Source organism: Oryza sativa, chromosome 10 (genome assembly GCF_034140825.1).
Source record: "Oryza sativa Japonica Group chromosome 10, ASM3414082v1".
NCBI classification, from domain to species: Eukaryota; Viridiplantae; Streptophyta; class Magnoliopsida; order Poales; family Poaceae; genus Oryza; species Oryza sativa.
The window spans coordinates 2,221,998-2,245,905 of record NC_089044.1 but is presented as its reverse complement, the minus strand read 5'-3'; the positions used below and the strand labels follow the sequence as shown (position 1 = coordinate 2,245,905).

At 42.3% G+C, this 23,908-nt stretch overlaps 1 protein-coding gene, 1 long non-coding RNA gene and 1 other non-coding gene across 4 annotated transcripts; 2 read left to right on the top strand and 1 right to left on the bottom strand.

Annotated features, from left to right (window-relative positions):
- Nucleotides 1-188: 188 nt before the first annotated feature.
- On the top strand, nt 189-11,432 carry LOC4348062 (disease resistance protein RPM1). 2 transcript variants are annotated; one of them, XM_015759417.3, is made up of 3 exons: nt 189-348; nt 7,594-10,426; nt 10,967-11,432. In XM_015759417.3, the coding sequence occupies exons 2-3, from the start codon at nt 7,660-7,662 to the stop codon at nt 10,975-10,977; spliced, it is 2,778 nt and encodes a 925-aa protein (XP_015614903.1). In that variant the 5' UTR covers nt 189-348; nt 7,594-7,659; the 3' UTR covers nt 10,978-11,432. The 2 variants fall into 2 exon arrangements, with proteins under 2 accessions (XP_015614903.1, XP_015614902.1); XM_015759416.3 differs by lacking the exon at nt 189-348 and adding an exon at nt 6,392-6,574.
- A 5,733-nt stretch (nt 11,433-17,165) lies between these two features.
- On the top strand, nt 17,166-23,607 carry LOC107278360 (uncharacterized). The gene is made up of 2 exons (XR_001540471.2): nt 17,166-17,763; nt 23,240-23,607. It is a non-coding gene; the product is annotated as an uncharacterized lncRNA (long non-coding RNA).
- On the bottom strand, nt 21,793-21,931 carry LOC112936749 (small nucleolar RNA Z247). The gene has a single exon (XR_003239173.1). It is a non-coding gene; the product is annotated as a small nucleolar RNA Z247 (small nucleolar RNA).
- Nucleotides 23,608-23,908: the final 301 nt, after the last annotated feature.

The window sequence follows — 23,908 nt, the reverse complement described above, 5'->3', positions numbered from 1 at the left end:
TTATAATTTTGTTACTCCATTCGTTGCAAGATACAATCATTGCTGACTATTTTAGCTAGTATTTTGGGACTGATGGAGCACATATTCTCGTCCAAAGTTGCACACTTGCACTTTAACAATCAAATAAAATCAATAATTTCATATATATTTAAGCAGAGAGGTAGTCACGCGTAATATAACTATGTGCTCATCAAGACTAGCAATAGTGCGTCAACACGGAGCGCTAGTATATATAGTTTCGAGCTGCAATTGCCGTAGGATAGGATTACAAGAGGGAATGATTTGAGAGATGCGAAAGGAGGATCATCTGATTAATCTCATGGAGTATATATCAGCCCTGGGATTGAGGTAATGTTTTTCACGTTTCAACTCCAAATTAAAGTTTCTATTTATTTCATGTGTGTACAATATAATAATTACATAAGATCTTGATGCTGAAAAGTGAACTAGTACTAGTGATCATCGGCAGTTTTATGCTGATCTGCCCCAGCGCGCCAGAGTTTCCGTGAAATTTCTTGACGGTATATCGGAGGTACATCTCGCGCTTAGTTTGCCTTAATCACTCATGTTCTAAAGATTAACTTCCACTGATAATTGCATAAGGAATAACCATCAACAGAATCTTGGCTAAACATTTACATGTTCCGCTGTTTTCCTCTGTAAAAGTTTCAATACAATCTATTTTTTCGTATTTTTTTATCCTTGTCTCTCGAGAATTCCAGTTAGATAAAGGTAGCCATATGTTCTGGCTTTGTGAAGCATCTTAAAGGGGCAAGGGCTATTTCGATTTGAGGATAATTGCAATTTCAGCTGATTACGGCAAAAATATACTTTTTCCTAAATATAAGGTCTTTTCCTTAGCTAAAATATACTTTCTCCTGTTGAGATTTGTAGTCCTAAGTGTGTCCACGTTCATAGTACTAGCATGCGTTCCATCTAACTTAAATCCACTATATTTTACGATGAAGGGAGTAACGAGGTTGCTGCAAAATCAAAGCGATATCGAGATACTCCCTCTGTCCCTAATATGGTAACCTAACATCGGATATGACATTTCATATTACTACCTCCGTCCTAAATTAGTGGTCGCTTTGACTTTTTCTTGCAACATTTGACCATTCATCTTATTTGAAAAATTAGTGTAAATACAAAAAGATAAGTCATACTCCCTCCGTTTCATAATGTAAGATTTTTTTAGCATTGTCCACATACATATAGATGTTAATAAATCTAAGCACATGCATAAATGAATATAGGCAATGCTAGAAAGTCTTACACTGTGGAACGGAGGAAGTACTTAAAATACTCTTGATAATAAAGTAAGTCACAAACAAAATAAATAATAATTCTATAATTTTTTATAAGACGAATGATCAAACGTTAAAAAAAAACTCAAAACGTAAGTATTTTGAAACGGATGTAGTACAACTAATCTGGATAAAAGGATGTTATACTATCAAATATCTCATATGGTTTAGATTATTATATTATGAGATGGTTGAGTGACAAACTAACCTCGCTAAAGTCAGGAAGCACGTAAAGTGTTCTGACTTTCCAGCTCAGTCATCCTGATCCAAAACAGCTGCTCCCCTTGAGTTGTTTCAAATATACAATTATTCCATCCGAATGATTTTTAAAAGCAAAAAGGCTAGAATTATATGGAGGAAGATGCAGATTTTGACAACCCTATTTTTACATAGATATATATTTCATTTTTCTCCCACGCGGTGTCACGTGGGCCCACTTGGCTAGGAAAAAGGAGACTACTAGAAAAGAGGCAAAGCAACCAAAAAAATGCTATGTATGGATGAACAATTTATACTATATAGTTAATACCCAATAATTTATAAAGTTCAACATGCAAGTGTGTCATATTATCACTCACAAAAAATATTCTAGTATTTGAAATCATAGGTAAGTGTGCCACATCATCACCCACTTATAATTATTTTATAGAATATTTTAAATTCAGGCAAGCATGACATGTCATTTCCAATTTTGTTATATTTTTAGAACTTAATATGTAAGCAATATCAAATTATTATCTTCATATCATTTTTATTTTATTTAAATATATACCTCTATCATTTTTATAATATATAATATATATTCATACATATATTACGCAACAAAACGCGGGGTATCAACTAGTAGTTAAATAGAAGGGTGAAGCCTCAGCTCTCCTCCTTCCAAATGCTTCTTCCCCTACTCTTGATTCTATTTCTCTAGTTCTCCAATCCCATATGCCTCTTTCTAGTCTATCTTCTTCCCAATCCTGTATTGTATCTCATATACCTGAATATTTGTGTTGAATTGTTGGTATTTCTCTTATTCTTGATTTAATTTGTGGTTACTTAGTTTGGATCGTAACACTCAAGTTTGTTTGGTTGGTGCCTGGGTTCTTAAGTCCAAGTTCACAACCTCACTCTCTCGTTTACTGCACACACACACTTTTCAAAATGCTAAATGGTACATGTTTTGCAAAAAATTTCTATAGAAAAATTACTTTAAAAATTATATTAATCATCTTTGAAGTTTCTTAAGCTAATAATTAATTAATTAATTAATCATGTATTAATCCATTGCTCTGTTTTCCGTGTAAGAGGTGAGGGTTCCTAACCCTCACCAAATAACACAGCTTAGTAGCCTGCCTGAGATTTTGTGTGCCTTAGGGGTAGGGATGAAAAAAAAGCGGATACGAACGGATAATGCTCATGCCATATTCGTTTTCATTTTTTTTTACTGGATACAAAAACGAATACGGATAGCTCAAATACGGAAATAAATACGGATTATCTCGAATACGAATAAGAATCGAATATGATCGGACACGAATACGGAAACAAATTTTTTCTTGGAACACGAAAACCAACTCAACTTCTAATTGAAACAAATACCAACATATATAATTAGCTCATTTTATATAAAATGAAGTATAATTTATAAATATTTTTAAAAATTTAAATAATATTAATAGTATGGACTAGTGTTAAGAGATAAACTACTATTAAAAATCTATAAAGGTATATTGAAGGTTATAGAGTTAGAAAGAAATTGGGTATGTCTCATAGCTTCTGCGGATATCCGAATAGCACTATTCACCAGATATCCGAATTATTATCCATATCCGACGGAAACCCCGATACCATATCCGTATTCGTATCCGGGAGAAAATATCCGTATTCGTATCCGTATCTAAACTATTCGAGAATTATCCGATCTGAAAGGTATCCGTATCCGTTTTTGTCCGGAGCGGACGAAAACTATCCGCTCCATTTTCACCCCTACTTAGGGTACTTGAGAAACCAGTGAATTTAGCCTGGTCAGGCAGCCTGCCTGAAGCATAGTCTGTTTGGTTGCTGAAATATGCCTGACCAATACTCATCGGTTAAACTTATTGTAATTACTGTAGCATGTATTGTTAATTAGATACTAATTAAATGGATAGATAATTACCATCAAATTAATTGCATCTCTTGTCCGAAAAAAAATGTTAACAGAAATTATTGAATTATTCCCAGGTCTAAAGATGGACAAATACAAGCGTATTTACCATGTTGATTTTTTTTTAACGATGTTCCATTGATAGAGCAGGAAAAATTTACAAGATTGCAACCCTGAAAGGTCGTAACCAGAAAAAAGGAAAACACCACCCACACACTGACAGCGCCAACACATAGATCCGGGAGAAGACTAGCACCGGACCAGCCGCCGCTAAGCACATTGATTTGATTAGTCATTAAACACGTTCCCACGTTGGCCAGATACTCGTCTGGAGCTTTGGCCACCAAAATCGAGGGTTCATTTCTATGTATCTATATAGCTCATTCATACTTAGTTAATGTTTTCCTACATAATTAATGCTTTCAATTTTCTCTTATATAAACTATATTATCTCAATTGTTTATAGTTATGAATGATTAATCCGTAGTCTAAATTATTTTTCTCATTTTCTTCATTTAAGAAGACACATCACATTACTTTTACTTTTCTACTCCCTCCGTTTCACAATGTAAGCCATTCTAACATTTTTCACATTCATATTGATGCTAATGAATCTAGACATATATTTATATTAATGCTAATGAATCTAGACATATTACATTTAAATTAAATGTTAAAATGACTTACATTGTGAAACGGAGGAAGTATTATCAATCTATATTACATTTAAATTATCATAAACCACATCAACTTAACTATTTGTAGCCTTTTCAATGATCAATATAACTATTTGTAGCCTTTTCAATGATCAATAAAAAAAAATACAAATTTACGTCTAGCTATGTTACATGTTATTTCTACTATTACTACATTAAATTCATGCAAGAACGCACGTGGTTTCCTCTAGTATAAAAGAAAATTATATGCGCCAATTATAACTTGTTAATTATTAATTTTAGAATTAAACCAATATAAAATTCTAAATTGAGAGTCTACCATGTATTTACAGTGGCGTACTATATTTTGAACAAAATTGATATATTCTTTTGGATGAATAAACTAGTTATATCTCTTGTATAGTTACTAATTGGTATATCTCGTGGTTGATTTTGGAAGCTCAAGTTTTTGGAAAAATTATAAAAACCACCCCAGATGTCGATTCCCTCTGTAAGACGATTCATTGCAAATACCTCCATCTTAAATCACATTTGTTTGATATTTCTCTCCAATTGCCGATGTTCATATGTTCCTTGTGCCTCTTCCTTATGTGTTACATGACTTAGCGTATCTGTCTAGAACATGGCCCCCAAACAACATAATCGTATCGGACTCATCTATCTCATTTTGAATTTGCCAAAGAAACCAGCTGCCACCTAATCCCATAAGACAAGCACAACAATTTATCGTGAGTGGCACCAATGTTCAGGAGCGAACCACCCAACAATGTACTCGCCAACAAGACGTTATGAGTGAGGTTGTGTCATCGGGTCTGGCCGATATGAGTGACGACCAGGGCTACTCACGTATTAGTACTTGTATGAGCACGTGTGTGGTTTATGACTATGAGAATGAACGAGTAATGGTAATTAGAGAATCTCAAATCAAGGTGAATAGGTATTTACGATGAATCATGTAAAACTATAATGACATTTGGGGTGGTTTTCCCCATGTTTTGTTTTGTGTTGCGATAAATACACGCGCCTGTTTCATATATTCCATCCAAAATGTCCATCAGACCTACAGATCGCCAAATGGACTGTCCACCCCGGTACGGCTTAGGCACGGCCCGCTCAACGGCCGGGCCGGGCCATGCCCGCCTACAGGCTCCACCTAGGCCCAGGCATGACCCAATAAGGTCTACACAGGAATTCAATCCGGGCCGGTAATGACAAGTATAGTAAGAAATTTATGATAGATACAACTAGAGACTTGGATTTATTCTTGACCGGGAACCAATTTACTCATGATAGGGACAATAAGAGATCGGGAATCAATCCACTAGTCAAGAGGTGTGGAACTAATCCAGATGTTTTGTTGTACCTAATATGAGTAAATTGGTTCTCGACCCAGAATAAATTCCAGTCTCTTGTTGTACCTATTATAAATTTTTTGTTATACCTATCATTCCTGGCTTGGAACGAATCCTTGTGTAATTGAACAAGGCCTAAGTGTTGGGCTTGCTCAAAGGCATGGCAGTTCATCGTGCCTTTTTAAAAATAAGTCTATTTTTCATCCCCTTGCTTTGGGCCATGTAATAAGTCTATTTTGCATCCCTCCGCTTTGGGCTATGCCTTATGTATGGATGAAATAAGTCTATTTTTCCTTCCTGTGCTTTGGGTAGTGCCTTATATACTCCCTCCATTCCAAATTGATCTACATATTTCATAGGTACACCAAGACCAAGAAAAGTTAATAACTCTCCCATACTATATTTACTTTAGCGACAAACTCGATGCATGCATCATCCCCACTATTTCCTAGCCAATAGCAAATCAATATATTGCATGTGGGTTATAAATACTTGTCTTCATGGATGTATGCATCAATGTCCATTTACTCCAATGCACAAATAACGAATAGACTTAATGAATAAACACAAATATATAGATCATTTAGGAATAAACTAAAAAAAAACTATATGTAAATCAATTTGGAATGGAGGGAGTATGTCTGAAAGTAAGTCTATCTAGCATCCCTCACGTTCGTGCCGGGTCAACCCACCGTGCCAAGACAGCAGCCCAGGCACAGCCCAACTCTCGGGCCCGTCATCAATCGGGCCATGCCATGCCTGGGCTGGGCCAAAGCACCTTGCCATGAGCCTGGCTGTCGGCCCTCGGGCCATATGGCCATCTATAATGAGACCTGGTTCGAGTTCCTCCATCTATTCTCGGTCTATGGCGACTGGGGAGGCAGCATGCAAAAGCGGGGAGCGGGGGTTAGAAGGATTAAGGATATGTGTGGGTGGGTTCCTGGATCCGGCGCAGAGGTGTGCTGGGGCGGCCATCGGCTGGCAGCCGGCTGGATCCAGTGCGGGTGGGGGCTCTGCTCCTACCGACATGCAGCGGCGGCGGCGACCGACGACGGTGGTGTCTCCCCTCTCCCGGCGTTGCCATCGACAGCGAAAGCAGCGGTATCTCTCCTGGGCGGATGCTTTTTTTTTTTCTGAAAATTCATTCCTTCTTATTAACAAAACTTTAGGGTTAAATCCTGGCGCATGCCCGAAATAGGAAAGGGAAATAGGTCCAGGTGATTCAAGTTTAGTAATTAATTACAACAGAACGTAGGCTCTTTATGTTTAGATTACGTTTAATAACGAGATCAGTTAGTGGTCCATATAATAATTCCAACAGTAGAGATTTAGATATCAGGGAAGGCCACATTCTGGTGCCGCACATGCCCACAAAAAAAAAGTTACGATAATATTGATGGAGGGTAATCTAAGTAAGATAGGACCCAATTGAAATCCTGTATTCCTAGCTAATATCGTGGAAGTTCGTATGAAACATAAAAAGAAATGATTAGAAACCAAACGACGTTGCTGTATCCAATGTAGTGAATCAAATCCATTTTACATTTACCAGGACTGGTCTTGGGCTAGAGCGCAGCCAGCCAGTTTCTGAGAATTGGGGGCAAATAATGACAAGCCAAAATTGAACAGCTCCTTGAGGTCCTTCCATTTCCTCCTTATCTCAATTCATATCCATTCTAGCTGGTGTCTTCCCATTTTCGAGTTCATTGAAGGGCATATCAGTGGCTTGGCGGACATAGAAACATAAGAGCCCACATTCCTATTCAGATTTGATTGATTGAGGTTGATCAAAGCCTGCCAATCACGATAACATGCAATATATTTTCCAGCATGTCATATATAAAAATGGTATGGAATGTTTTTGACCACCAAAAAAGCTAGTTGTCATTAACACATAGTAACGGATGTTCTCTGAAATATCAACTATGCAGGGGATGATTATTTTAACATAACGAATGCAACTTTATATGTTGGTGATATAATTGAAAGGATGTTGGCTGACCATGATGTTTGTATCAGCCCTTGTAATTTATGATGCAATGATTATGGTCACTGTTTGTTAAGTAGTCATCCAATTTGATAGATCTACACAATGCATTAATATGATGACTCTCTTGCAGATCTCTTAAAATTTGAGAGAGTATTTATCCAAGCTAATAATTCAGTGAATTTACAAATCGAGAGTAATGGCAGAAGCAGTGATACTTTTAGTTGTGAAGAAAATTGGTGCTGCTCTAGGAAATGAAGTAATCAACCAAGCAAGTTCACTGTACAGAAACTTGTTTGCACAGCTTGCAGAACTCCAAGGCAGCATGAGCCGCATATGTCGTGAGCTTAGGTTGATGCATGAATTTCTTTGCAGAATGGACGTACGCAATCGAAATGATCAGGCATATGAAATTTGGGTGGATGAGGTGCGGAAGCTAGCACATGGAATTGAGGACATAGTAGATGAGTATCTACACTTAGTAAGGCAGAGACATGACAAAGGATGGAGCTTTTATCTGAAGAAGGGAATCAATCAACCTGAAGCTTTGCGTTCATTAAACCGGATGGTCTGCCTCATAAAGGAAGCAGAGTCCAGTCTCGTCCACCTATTTCAAGTAAAAGATCGATGGATTCCTAATGCAAGCCCTGGGTATGCCAACAATTCTGGCTATATTGTCGAGAAGTCCCAACATCTAGCAAGTACTTCCCGTTCTATTTGCGAAGATCTCGTGGGAATCGAAGAAAACAGAGATACATTGTTCAATTGGATGAGAGAAGATGGGATGGCATGCTCTACAATAGTTCTTCATGGCATGGGAGGCCTTGGTAAAACAGCTCTAACTGCAAATGTGTACAAGCATGAACAAGAATATTATGACTGTCATGCATGGGTATCTGTTTCACAAACATATTCGCTGATGGAGCTCTTAAAAAAGCTAAGCGTCCAGCTTTTTCATGAGGAAAATATTCAGAGTAATATTGGCAGTATCGACATAATCAATCTTCAGGAGATACTTAGGAGATTCCTTGAAGAGAAGAAATACTTGATAGTGTTGGACGATGTTTGGACACCAGAAGTAATCATCGATATGTCAAGAGCTCTTGCTCAGAATTTTAAGGGAAGTAGATTGCTGATTACTACACGTATTGGTAATGTTGCAGAATTCGCATCGGAAGGACGTGTGCTAACACTAGAGGGTTTGTCAGAAGGAAAGTCTTGGGAACTTTTTTGTAAGAAAGCTTTCCGGAGAGAAGCAAATCACGAATGTCCCACTGAGCTGAAGAATTTGGCGACACAAATGTTGAACAAGTGTAAAGGCTTGCCTCTTGCTATTGTGTCTGTTGGAAGCCTATTGTCCGTGCGTGAGAAGAATCCAACAGAATGGAGACGAATTTATGACCAACTCAGTTGGGAGCTGAATAACAACCCAGGCTTAGACCACGTTAGGAATATTCTGTACTTAAGCTTCATATACCTCCCAACTTATCTGAAGAGTTGTTTCCTGTATTGTACCTTGTTTCCAGAGGACTATATTCTTCATCGGAAGATGCTTTTAAGGTTATGGATTGCAGAGGGGTTCATTGAGGAAAAGGGTGAGAATACATTCGAAGATGTGGCGGAAGGCTATTTAATTGAGCTGGTTCACAGAAATATGCTGCAGCTTATGGAATGCAACTCATTTGGCAGAATAAAATCCTGTAAGATGCATGACATTGTTCGTGAGTTGGCGATTGACCTGTCTCAGAAACAAAGTTTTGGTCTTGCATACTACGAGTATGGAAATCGTTGTAGTACCATGGACACAAGCATACGCCGTCTCGCGGTAGCTAAATGCAGCAATAATATTTTATCAAGTATATGCTTACCTCGTCTTCGATCTTGCATTGTATTTGATAAGGCCATGCCATCCTTGAGAATAATTAAGTCAATATCAGACAAGTCAAAGTACATTGTTGTACTAGAACTACGTGGGCTGGCGATTGAAAAAGTGCCAGATGCTGTTGGATGCCTTTTCAACCTACGCTATTTGGGTTTGCGCCATTCGAAGGTGAAGTTTCTCCCCAAGTCCGTGGAGAGGCTCTCCAACTTATTGACGTTGGATATTTTCAACTCCTACATACAAGAACTGCCTCAAGGAATAGTCAAGCTGAAGAGTCTGAGGCACTTACTTGTTGAGAGAATCAATGATCCGTCATGGAGGGATTTTAGAAGTCGCCACGGTGTTTGCATCCCAAAGGGTCTTTCGAATTTCACAAATCTGCAGACATTACATGCAATTGAAGCACAGGACCGGACTGTTAAAGACTTGGGGGAGTTGACACAGCTAAAAAGCTTAAGGGTGTGGAATGTGAAGGAAATCCACTGTGAACGCCTCTGCGTGTCTATACTTAAGATGAGATTTTTGTACCACATTCATATAGCTGCATGTGACGAGAGTGAGGTTCAACTGAATAAGCTAGATCCCCCACCGCTAAGCCTTCAGAAACTCTGTTTGAGAGGGAGATTGGCAGAGGGGACACTTGAGTCTCCTCTTTTCCAAACTGGTGGACAGAAATTGCGTGGACTTTTTCTTGTTTGGTCTCAGTTGAAACAAGATCCCCTCCCGCCTATCTCTCGATTATGTAATCTGACACAGCTGAATCTTACAAGAGCATATGTTGGGGAACTGTTAATATTCAGGAGCGGTTGGTTTCCCAGTTTGAAGTTTCTGTTACTGCGGGACTTGCCTAATCTACATCGGTTAGAGATTGAGGAAGGTGCCGGGATAGGTATTCGTGTTTTGCAGCTTAGACACCTTGACAAGCTGATGGATATTCCACCTGGCATCGAGTTTCTTCCATCCCTCCAACGTCTATGCTTTGTCCATATCAGTGAAGATTTCCTTGCATTGCTAAATCGGTGTTCTAGGCTCAAGCACATTCAGTGGTGGTATTCAACGCATGATCAGCCTCTGACGAAGAAATGTACGTCGCTCAACTAGTAATTCATATATGTTTTGCATTTTCAATATATACATGGTAGAGCATACGAATGATGAATTAAAATTTAATGTTCCTCTGACCTTTTCTTTGCTATATTTGAGCAATCTGATCCAGCATTACAGTGTGCAACAGCAATCTTGTGTAAAAATGTAGTCTCCTTTTGTGTTCTCTCTTTTTGTGTGAAGAACGCTGTTAACTAAGTTGGGTCTAAGTCTGAACACCTATCCGCTCTATTCCCTTTAGTCGTGTACAGGCATATGGCTAAATTGATAACACAGTTTTATGTATACACTGTTGTTGGCAATGTAAGCAGGACACTAAACTTAATGGTCTATGGTTTGAAAGAATTATACTTGAACTTCTAATGGGACACTGAAAGATGTAGGTTTACTTTATTAGCAACTTAAGTTGTCGTTGTTCCCTCTCATAACATTGCGTCCAAACAACCGTTAGATTTCCTCCGAATTTTTGTACAAAAATCAATATGTACATGACTAACATTGCCCTCTCTCCCCATCGTAGCTCAATCTTGATGGCTTGCTAGGGCTGGCAGCCTGTCGAAGGCAATGGAGAAGCAGAGTTCAAACATGTGTGTGATTCCTTGCCTCATTCATCATCCTTGACAATTGTGTATGCACCCAGTATTCCATCAGATAGGGCTAGGGAGCGAAATTGTTTCACGTTTCACTCTCACTTATAAAGTCATATTTGTTGTATGTGTACCTTGATGTGTTTTTCTTTGGTATAATCGGTTACACGACCTTACTGGTGGCCTGTACATTTGTAGTTTACACCAATGTGGCATTTGTAAAATCTTCCAAAAGTTACTGGCATGTTTGACAAGACATATTTCCTTAGGAACTCTGTTAATGTTTTAGTGTAGTCTGTAGAGCCATTTACAGTTTGCGGAGTATTAAAGAGATAAATATGTTTGTTCTAAGTTTCCATGTTGGAGCGAAATAGCGAATGGATTGAGTGATGTTCTATACCTTATATATGTCTGTCAATAGGGATGTTACACGACTTATTATTTCAGAATTCAATTGTGTTGGTACAATGGTACTTTAGATTGTTTGCATATCATCATCACAATTGTATATGCACCCAGTGTTTTGTTGAATCGGTCTACGGAATGAAATTATTTTGTGTTTCATCTTGCCCTCGCTTATCAAGTCCGTATTTGCTGTATGTCTGTAGAATGTGTTTTTGTTTTTGGTCTAGTTCATTACACGAGCTTACTGGACACTGGTGGCTTGGACATAGCATGACCTGTAAGGGAAAAAAGATTACTAGTTGATGACACATATTTCCTTTTAGTATGCTCAGTCACTTATAATTTACGTAGTACAAGCAAGGTTAGCAATCTCGAAATTGTGATTTTTGCTGGGGGTGGCCGAAAGAACCAAAATCTCTAAATTTTTGGAAATTTTGATACTTTTTGGCTGAAATTTTTTGAAACATTGACGAATTTTGAATGAATTTGAATACAGTTTGACCAAATTCATAAAAAGAATGGAAAAGAAAAGGGAAAAATTTCGGGTGGGAGACGAAATTACAGAAATTTCGTTCTGGAATTGCAATCACTGTGTACAAGGAGATAAATATGTTTCATCTATGTTTCATATATGTACATTTATACATATACACTTTTATGGTATAAACAATATATATGCGTAGACAAAAAGTTTGTATTAATTCATATACAAAATTGGTATACGCACGTATACAAAGTTTGCACATATACAAAGTTTGTATATGCACTTACATATTTAAAAACCAAAAATAAACCAGGGAAAAACAAAAAAAAACCATTTGTATACATGCGTATACAAATTTTGTATGTGTGTAAAAATATATACATGTATATAAACTGTATACATGTATGTATACAAACTTTGTATACGTGCGTATATAAACTTTGTATACATGCTACTGAACAACCGAAGGAAGAGATAAAAAAGGAAGAAACCCATGGAAAAAAACAATTAAATGAGAAAACCAGAAAAGAACCAGAAGAAACCGACGAAAAAAAAGAGAAAGCCAGAAAAAAAAACCAACGTTCCACACGCAGTCCGTCGTCCTCCTCTCCGCGTGTTCCACGTGGCGCGTCGCGCGGGGAGGGACGCGCGCAACCAGTCGCATATTAGTGTTTTCGGCCTATGTGCCCTGATGCTTAAGGGCCTGTTCAGATTACTGCCAAAATCAACCTTAGTAAAATTTGGCAATACCAAATTTTTGGCAAGTTGATAGAATTGCCAAAATTTGGTACGATGGAATAAATACATTGTGCCAAAATTTCCTATGCGTTATCAATATTATCGATATTTGGTAACAAACTAAATACAATAATATATTTATCAGTTTTATTGGTGTGGTTCAAAATGACACCAATCTAAACACTATATGTAAGCTAGTCTCCCCAGCAAACCTATGATGCTTTCAATCAAAAGCAGGGATGTATTGGGGGACTATCGCCTGATTTCATCTCCTACACAGTTTCACTAAGATCTGGCCAAGGTGCTGGCCTTGCGGCTCACAACTAAGATAGGTGCTGTGGTCGGGCAGGCGCAAAGCGCCTTCATCCGTGGCCGCGACCATAAGAACTTCGCCTACGTCCAGGGCGCAGTATGGCACTGGAACCATCACCGCGCCAAAACACCCTGTCACACCCTCAAGTTTGGGGATTGCTATCTGAAGCACGCGCACGCCAGTTGGCACCCCTCTCGCTATTTCCTTTTTTTCGATTTTCTCTCTTTTTTTCTGGCCTTTTTTTCGCGCGCGTGAGCTAGCTAATCCGTATTTTTTTTGGCCATATGTTTCCTATTTTAGCACACCCCTCGCGCTATTTTCTTTTTGGTGTTTTATTTTCTGACTTTTTTAGTTGTCAGAAAGTTTTCAAATCTTGATTTGAAAGGTTTCCAATATAAAGAAAGTTTCAAATATAAAATTGAAATTTTTCAAAATTTGAGTTAAAAGTTTTCAAATTTGAGTAGAATATTTTCAAATCTAGGTCGAAAGTTTTCAAATATGGGTTGAAAGTTTCAAATTTTGAGTTGAAAGTTTTCAACTTTGAGTTGAAAGTTTTCAAAGTCTCAAATCTGAGTTGAAAGTTTTTCTTTGAGATGAAAAGTTGAAAGTTTTTAAAATTTGACTTCAAAAATTCAAATTTCAAGTTAAAAATTTTTAAATCTAGGTTCAAAGTTTTTAAATCTGGATTAAAAGTTTCAAATTTTGAGTTAAATGTTTTTAATTATTGAGTTGAAAATGAAAATTTATGTTCAAAGTAATAACACAAAAATAAAACTAAATAAACAAAATGCGCAAAAAAAGGAAAAGAAAAAGATGCGGCCTAACGGAAAAAAAACAGAAGCGAACAAAAAGGAAAAAAAACACGTAAAAAATTTGTTTCCTTCTCATGTGCCAGTTCCCTTCCGTAAAGCACGCGCGATTTGCTTAACTCGCGCGTACGCTCAAGTTTTCCCGTCTTAGCCTTTAATAATACATTTTAATTAATAAATCGCTAATAACCTTGAGAGAAGAATTAATTCAAAAATCTTAATTAATAAGTGGAAATGGCTTGGTGTGAATTTTCTTGAGTTCTCCATGCTAAAACACACTAATTGGATTCTTTGTGGATTTTGGACTATTCGCCACTCTCTTCGATGGCGCATTCTGGCACCCTTTCCAGTAACTAAAATAATTTTGCCATCGTGACCCACCAAGTAGATTCTGTTTCGCCATCTTTGGCTGACAACTCAGCACAACGATGAGAAAATAACCTCATTGTCCCTCTCATTCATCTCCCTTCTACCTTCTTCCTCTTTGGCATGGCATGAACCAGTCTTCGGCATGGAACAAGCCAAGCAGTAGGGACAACTAGTGCCATGATGAGCTGGATAGCAGGCCGAGCGATGGATGCGACGATGCTTGATGGTTCGCCAGATGGGTCGTTGAGGTAAAGGCAGTACATCTCGGTTGCAGGCCCTCTACCTCGCATAGATCCTGTAAACTTAAGAGAAGCGGCGCAAATGGAGGTACAAAGAGAGGGAGGGTGTTGCGCAGGAGCCAACGTAGGTCAAGCTGTATGTTCTCTCACCAGCACGAGTATCTCGCTTATGGTTGGGATGGCCTCGACATATCCTCGCTTGTCGATGACCTCCTCGCAAAATCCCAGAGGCTCGCGCCATCCATCCAACTGCAACAGTACCTGGGATTCCCATGTCGTGAGAGTAAGAAGAGAAGAGAGATGAGGGAGGAAGAAGAGGAAGAAGAGAGCAGAGACGAGGGAGGAAGAAGAGAGAGATGAGAGGGGCAGTGAGGTCATTTTCTGTTTCTTTTAGTGTGTTGACAGTCTAAAATGGCAAAATTGAAACAATTTAATAATTACAATGGTAAATAATCAAAGTCATTGGGGAAGATAGTATTTGAGAATGTGCCGTTGAAGAGAGTGGCAAATAGTCCAAAATCTCCTTCCAGTCAGCTATAGGGGAGAACGACAACACTTTTGGAGTAGACACATGCGTGAGGTCCTAAACTCCGGGTGTGTATAGTTCACGAAAAGAAAATTTTTGTAGTCACATCGGATGTTTAACCATATGTCAGAAGGGTTTTTAAACATGAATGAAAAAACTAATTTCATAACTCGCTTGGAAACCGCGAGAAGAATTTATTAAGCCTAATTAATCCATCATTAGCACATGTGGGTTACTGTAGCACTTATAGCTAATTATGAATTAATTAGGCTCAAAAAATTTATCAAATCATTTTCATGTAATTAGTTTTCTAATTTATCTATGTTTAATATTCTATGTGTCTCAAGATACGATGTGAAGTTTTTGGAACTAAACTTGAAATCGAGTCCCTCACTCCCTCTCCACCCAATTCGTGCTACTTTCAGAATACGTCATCGGAGCACGAATTTCCTTCGTTCCGTGCCCCTCCGTCTCTTCCATCCGTAGCGCCGTCGTCTTCTCCGCCCGGCGCCGCCGTCGTCAGTTCGCCACCACCCGCGTCGGCGCCCGTGTCAGCCGCGCCGGCGTCCGTCCGTCACCGGCATCGTCCATCCTCGTCGGCGTCCATGATGGCGCGTGCGGTGCTGGCAGTGGACGACAATGATGGCGGCGACGGCGAACGGACGACGCCGCGGCTGACATGGGTGCAGGCGCGGGCGGTGGACGATGATGATGCCGGCGACGGACGGACACTGGCGTGGCTGACACTGGCTCTAGCGCGGGCGGTGGCGGACTCCCTCCCTCCGTGCCCACGGCACACCGTGGACGACGACGACGATGACGGTGGACGACAAGGATGGACGATGCCGGTGACGGATGGACGCCTGCGCGGCTGACACGGGCGCGGGCGGTGGTGGACTCCCTCCCTCCGTGCCTACGGCACACCGTGGACGACGACGACGATGACGGTGGACGATGAGGATGGACGCCAACGAGGATGGACGATGCCGGCGACGGACGGACGCCGGCGCGGGCGGTGGCGAACTCCCTCCCTCTACGCCCATGCCACACCGTGGACGACGACGACGATGACGGTGGACAACAAGGATGGACGATGCCGGCGACGGACGGACACCAGCGCGGCTGACACGGGCGCCGGCGCGGGCGGTGGCGGACTCCCTCCCTCCGCGCCCACGGCACAGCGTGGACAACGACAACGATGATGGTGGACGATGAGGATGGACGCCGACGAGGATGGACGATGCCGGCGATGGACGGACGTCGGCGCGGGCAGTGGCGGACTCCCTCCCTCTGCGCCCACGCCACACCGTGGATGACGACGACGATGACGGTGGATGACAAGGATGGACGCCGACGAGGATGGACGATGCCGGCGACGGACGGACGCCTGCGCGGCTGACACGGGCGCCAGCGCGGGCGATGGCGGACTGACGACGGCGGCGCCGGGCGGAGAAGACGATGGCGCTACGGACGGAAGAGACGGAGGGGCACGGAACGAAGGAAATTCGTGCTCCGATGGCGTATTCTGAAAGTAGTACGAATTGGGTGGTATATCCTGAAAGTAGTGCGAATTTGATGGCATATTCTGAAAATTCTCCTCTCCACCTAAGTGAAACAATCCATTCCCCAACACCTCCGACCACTTCCCACGGCGGCAGGATGGCCTCGCCGTCGGCGGCGCCCGCTCTCCCGGACGAGATGCTGGTGGAGATCTTCCTCCACCTCGACGACCCCGTCGACCTCGCCCGCGCCTCCGCCGCCTGCGCCACGTTCCGCCGCCTCATCTCCGGCCGCGCCTTCCTCCGCCGCATCCGTGCCCGCCACGCCCCGGCCCTCCTCGGACTCATCGGACACTTCGCCAGCCCGTGCGGCCGGTTCCTCCCCGCCGAGCCGCCCCACCGCTCCGCCCCACCGCCCCACCGCTCCGCCCGCGCCGCCCCCACCGCCGACTTTGCCTTCTCCTTCCTCCCCGCCCCACCCACCGGCTCCCGCTGGCTCCCCCTCGACGTCCGCGACGGCCGTTTCCTCGTCTCGACCTCCAGTGCCCCCGGCGGCGACGTCGTTGTCTGCGACCCTTTGCACCGGCGGTACGTCCGGATCCCCTCCATCCCCGACGGCCTAACGTCCGACATCCGCCGCATCTGCAGGCGGCTGCATTTCGACTATTTCCTCGCTCCATCCGCCGGCGACGGCGAGGAGGGGGAGGATTCGTCATTCGGAGTGGTGTGCAGAGCTTGGACGCGTGATGTGTCCATGGTCGCCGTCTCGTCTTCTCTTCCAGCGCCGGGAGCTGGCGTGCCGTCACAATCGACGGCTACCGTCCCAGATTCACGTTGTGCCGGTGCCAATACGCGCATGGCTGCTTCTACTAGTTTACCTCTTTGAGGGGAAAATCACTCATGCTCAATGCTCGCGACATGGAGATTTCCATTGTTGAATTCCCTCAGAGCTGCTTTGGAATTGGGCAGCATGCCATTGTGGAGGCTGGAGAAGGCAGGCTTGGGTTGTTTACCATTGGTGATTGCAATTTGGACCTCCATTCTAAGGCAATTGGAGCTGGCGGCATCGCCGGTGATAATGAGTGGCGGCACGATAAGACCATCCCATTGCTGCCCAGATACAAATGGGATATTATCAATGCTGCCGAGGGGTTCTTACTCCTAAAAGGGTTTCCATTGGACCACTATCCGCCACGGTGGATCCCTACCGAAATACCTTGTTTCACACTGGAGCTTAAGACATTGCTTCTCAAGAGGCTGTGTATGCTGCATCTCGGTGTTGTTTGTGATGCCCTTCTCTTATATAGAAGCTTCCCGCCGCCGTTATCACTTCCAAGCATATGAAATGGTAAGAACTTTCCATGGTATCTGCAGTCACGGGGGAACAATGTTTACACAAGTTATTTCATCATTTAACGGTGTTGGTACTTTTAGTTTGTCCACATATCATCCATGGCAGTTGTGTTTGTGTATGAACCTGTGAGTTAAGCGAATGCCCTTCCTCCAGGCTCGCCTCCGTGTTATATAGAACCAGGAAACACCCCTGGCGTGGTTGTTACAGAGATTGTTATAGATTAGATAATCATGCGCTATAGCTATCGCTAGTTACAACAAACTCAAGATTAGATAAGCCTCCTGTCTATCCTAACAAACTTAATTTTATCTAACACTCCCCCTCAATCTTAAGTCTACAAGATTAAGATTGTTACGAAACATTTGTAGCTGCCGAACAGGAAGAGCTTTGGTGAATCCATCTGCCACTTGGTCTTGAGATGGTACAAACTGTAGTGCTAGTTGCTTCTGTGCAACCTGTTCTCTAACAAAGTGATAATCTATCTCTATATGTTTTGTCCTTGCATGAAAGACAGGATTAACAGATAGATAAGTAGCACCTATATTATCACACCATAACTGAGATGGGCCTGGGTGTGAGATTCCTAACTCTTCCAGTAGTTTTCTCACCCACATTATTTCTGCAGTTGCATTAGCCAATGCTTTATACTCTGCTTCTGTACTTGACCTTGACACTGTAGCCTGCTTCCTAGCATTCCAGGATATTAGATTTGATCCTAGAAAAACTGCAAAGCCTCCTGTAGATCTTTTGTCATCTAGGCAATCAGCCCAATCAGCATCAGAATAAGCACTTACAATATTTGATGAAGATTTTTCAACTTTTAGACCAAGCCCCAAGGTTCCTTTCACATATCTAAGGATTCTCTTAACAGTTGCCCAATGCACTGTTGTTGGATTCTGAAGAAACTGACAAACCTTATTAACAGAAAAGGATATATCAGGTCTAGTTAAAGTCAAGTATTGAAGTGCTCCCACCACACTGCGGTACTGAGTTGCATCTTTCTCTCCAAGTTTCTCACCTTCATAGGCAGATAATTTCTCAACTGTTGAGAGAGGTGTACCTACCGACTTGCAGTTCTCCATGCTAACTCTCTTGACGATTTCACTAGCATACCTCTCTTGATTCAACAGTATATTCCCACTAGCTTTCTTGACCTCTATTCCCAGAAAGTAGTGTAACTCACCAAGATCCTTAAGAGCAAACTCTTTTTCAAGACTCCTAAGTAAGGCAGTGACAGCTTGTGCAGAAGAGCTGGCAACAATTATATCATCAACATAGACTAACAAAAACATCATTAGTCCTTTGTTATTATAGAAAAACAGAGAGGTATTAGCTTTAGAGGATCTAAAGCCAAGTTCATGTAACTTCTTACTTAGCCGAGAGTACCATGCTCTAGGAGCCTGTTTTAGTCCATACAAAGCTTTATCCAACTTACAGAGATACTGTGGTGCCTTTGGTTCTTCATATCCTGGTGGTTGCCTCATGTAAACATCTTCTTCCAGGAAACCATGTAAGAAGGCATTCTGAACATCCAGCTGTCGCAAGCTCCAACCCTGTGACACAGCTAGAGACAAGACAAGTCTGATAGTCGCAGCTTTGACTATAGGACTAAAGGTGTCCTCATAGTCAATACCATATCTTTGCTTAAAACCTTTAGCTACCAATCTAGCTTTGTATCTATCTATACTTTCATCAGCTTTTCTTTTAACCTTATATACCCATTTGCAGTCTATAATATTTACTCCCTTCTGTGGTGGCACAAGATGCCAGGTTTTATTATGCACTAACGCCTCAAATTCCTTATCCATTGCTAATTTCCAATGTTTATTTTTCAAGGCTTCATGCAAGTTACCTGGTTCCTCGGTACTTACCAAAGCTGCATACCGAATTGTACCATCTGTATACTTCTTTGGTTTGTGGATGCCGTGCCGAGATCTTGTCGCAGGGCCTAGCATCGGCTGCTGCTGTTCTCCCCCTGACTCGGCCACACCGTCGCTGGATGCATCTGATCCGGGAGTACTGGCCGATGGGGAATCGTGCGGTGCGCTGATGGAGCTTGACTCCTGTCCCGATTCTTCCGCGTGTCCGGCTGCCGTTGGCCCGGCCCCGGGGCTTGTGCCTGTGTCGTTGCCAGATTCCGCGACGCTAGCATCTGACGCCGCTAGGGCATCATCCTCGGGATGGCTTCCGGTGTGCTGCCCGCCGGAGCCGGATTCCGTGCCATGCATGAAATCATGGCCACCCGGTTCTGTTTCTCCACCATTTGAGGCGTTGTTTTCTCCTGTGGGCTCAGAATTTTGTACTGCACCTCTATCTGCATCAGTCTCAGCAGTTTGATTAGTATGGTTAGGATCATCAATCATAGGTTGATCATTAACTATTGCACCCCCTTGATCAAACTGAGTTGGCGGAAGGAGATCAGGTGGAAGAACAAGGACTTCTGAGCGGAGTCGGGCGCCGGCGTTTGGATGAAGATTGGCAAAGGGATAGATTTGTTCGTCGAACACAACATCCCGGGATATATAGACGCGGCCTGTGGAGATATCTAGGCACTTAAACCCTTTGTGTAAAGTACTATAACCGAGAAAAGCACATTGCTTGGATCGGAATTCAAGCTTTCGATGATTGTAGGGGCGCAGGTTTGGCTAGCATGCACATCCGAACGTGCAAAGAAGAGAATAATCTGGCGGTAAATTGAACAGCCGGAGGAGAGGAGTTTCATAGTTGATCACTTTAGAAGGGGTTCGGTTTATGAGATATGCTGCGGTGGTAAAAGCTTCATCCCAGAATTTAAGTGGCATAGAGGCTTGAGCCAGCAAAGAGAGCCCTACCTCAACAATGTGGCGATGTTTGTGTTCAGCAGATCCGTTCTGCTGGTGAGCGTAGGGACAAGCAACATGATGTTCAATCCCTATACGCTGAAAGAAGGAGTTCAGGCGCTGATTCTCCCCTCCCCAATCGGTTTGCATGGATTTAATCTTCCTATTAAGGAGACGTTCCGCAAGATGCTGAAAGTCATTGAATTTCTCAAAGACTTCAGATTTATGTTTAAGAAGATATATCCATGTAAATTTGCTAAAGTCATCGATAAAACTAACATAATAAACTTTATTGCCAACCGAACTCGGTGCAGGGCCCCATACATCTAAAAAATAAGTTGCAAAGGTTCTGAAGACACACTAACAGACTTAGGGTAGGGAAGCTGATGGCTTTTGCCTTTCTGGCAAGCATCACAGATAGAATTGGGACTAGAGTCCCAGATTGCAGGGAGTTTATTTTGACTAATAACTCGATCAACAATAGCAAAAGAAGGATGCCCTAAACGACTATGCCAGCGGGACAACGATGGCTTGACGACTCCAAAGGCCTGCTTGCATGAAGGATCTGAGGACTTGTTGGTTGGCAAGGGGTAGAGGCCGCTTCTACACCTGCCTCGCAGGATTGGCGTCCTCGTGACCTGATCCTTAACCAAAAAGAAATGAGGATGAAGTTCAACAAAGGTTCCATTATCTCTAGTAAAGCAATGGGTAGAAACAAGACTTTTGTGTGCATCAGGGACCCGAAGGATATTTTTAAGCAAAAGATTGCGTTTAGGGGTACAGATAGTAGTATGACCAACATAATCGATGTCCATACCTGTTCCACCAGCGTTGTGGACTTGTTCACTGCCGTGGTACTTGTCCTTCACCGACAGCTTCTCCATCTCGCCGGTGATGTGGTCAGTCGCGTTGCTGTCGACGTACCAGTTGGTGTCAATGCCGTAGGAGCTCGATGTAGCAGCAGTGTTGGCGCTCTTCTCTTCTCTAGTGAAAGAGGGATCAAACCTCTTCCAGCATTTGGCCACGGTGTGACCAACCTTCCCGCACAGCTGACAGGTTGGCTTGGGCTTGCCATCACCGCGGCCGCGACCAGAGCCGCCACCACGATTGTTGTTGCCGCCTTGCCCATGTCCTCCGCCGCACCCTCCTCGCGACATGGCATTGGCAGAGGCCTGCAACGCGTTCTGGAGGAGTTCAAGCCGCGACTCGAAGCCCACCAGAAGCCCATAGAGCTCATTCACCGAGATTGGATCGGTACGGCCGGTCACAGTCGTGACAACCGAGTTGTAGTCGAAGTCGAGACCGGCAAGGATGTAGGAGACCAGTTCCTCGTCGTCGAGCGCCTTTCCTGCAGAAGCCATTTCATCTGCAAGAGCTTTCATCTTACCCACATATTCAGCAACGCTTCGATTTCCCTTCTTGGTGTTGGAGAGTGCCAGGCGAGTGTTAATCACCCTGGCACGAGACTACGACACGAAGAGGCTTTCGATAGCCTCCCACACTTCCGTCGCCTTGGTGAGAGTTGCCACCTGGGTCAAAACTTCATGAGAGAGGGACGACAGCAGATAACTCAGGACCTGCTGCTCCTGTGCCACCCACTGAGGTAGTGCCGGGTTGGCCACCTTCTCAGTGGTCTTGCCATCATCCTTGGTGATGACGGTGGTTGCCTCCGGCGCCTTGGTGCTCCCGTCAAGGAAGCCAGCCATCTGCGCACCTCGCAGGGCTGCAAGCACTTGCGCTCTCCACAACACATAGTTGCTCTTGGTCAGTTTCTCAGAGACAGTGTTCCCATTAATAGTTGGGGTAGCGCCGGTGGAGGACGACGCCATGGATGGATTTTTGGAGGAAGAAAAACGAGTGGAGGGTTTAAGGCTCTGATACCATGTGAGTTAAGCGAATGCCCTTCCTCCAGGCTCGCCTCCGTGTTATATAGAACCAGGAAAAACCCCTGGCGTGGTTGTTACAGAGATTGTTACAGATCAGATAATCATGCGCTATAGCTATCGCTAGTTACAACAAACTCAGGATTAGATAAGCCTCCTGTCTATCCTAACAAACTTAATTTTATCTAACAGAACCCACCTAGTATTCGGTCAGATAGGGCTAGCGCTACGAAATTGTTTCATGTTTCACTCTCACTTATCAAGTCATATTTCTTGTATATCTAGCCACACGTGTTTTTTCTTTGGTATAGTTTGTCGGTTTTGCTACACGAACTTACAGATGGCCTGGACATCTGTTATGTAGTATACACCAATGTGGCATTTGTAAGATCGTTCAAAATTTACTAGCATGTGACAGCACATATCTCCTTCTCAATTTTGTTAATGCTTTTGTGTAGTCCGTAGAGCCACGGACAGTTTACAGAGTATTAAGGAGACAAATTAATATGTTTCTTCTAAGTTTCCATGTTGGATTGAAATAGCGAATGGATCGAGTGAGCAGCTACCTTATGTATCTCTCCGCACAAATTTCAAAATTTGTCTCTATAGATAAAACAAATAGTTTGCATTATCAGCATATATGGCCACATGATGACATTATGCTTGGCATCTGGAAATCCTTATTATGTCTTTGCTAGTTTACTTTGATATATTCTCCTTAAATTAATCTAATCTTTGGTGTTTCTGTTCTCTTCACATATTGGTCAGGACTAGGATTAGCCAAGGGTGGGGGGCAGAGCCGCAGTGCAGCGTCTGTTGTTAACATGTGTCTTATGCCTTAAGGACACCATGGAAGATATCAGCCTGCTACTGACGATGATGGGCATGCATCTATCTATATGTACGGTACAACTAGCTTAGTTGATCAGCTTTTCCATAGTGGTTTAGCTTCTGAAGTCTTGCTCCTCCTTTTTGCCCTTAGACTGCATTCTGGAACTAAATAGCTAGTCTGCAAAGCAAGGCATTCAGCCTCCCCGCACAAGCTATATATTATATGCTAGTAGTAAAAAAAGAAAAAAAAAGTTTCGCATTGTTCACTTGATCGTTGCGTTAACATGTATAGTATCCACTAAATATGGACATATGGCGCACTTTCAATCTAACCCATCATGCCAAATTTGAAAATTATTAATCCCTCCATATTTATATTAATCGTACAATTGACATTATTATTTGGTCATTAAAAACTCTTAAATAAAATATTTAGTTCGAAAACATAAAAATCGCATATATATATATATATATATATATATATATATATATATATATATATATATATATATATATATATATATATATATATATATATAGACACACACACTAGCAAAATACCCGTGCGTTGCACCGGGTATTAGCTGGGTGGCTGAAGTTTGATAT

What these genes read in the sequence shown, in the direction of transcription:
- LOC4348062 (XM_015759417.3), top strand. Translation starts at nt 7,660, where the DNA reads ATGGCAGAAGCAGTGATACTTTTAGTTGTGAAGAAAATTGGTGCTGCT.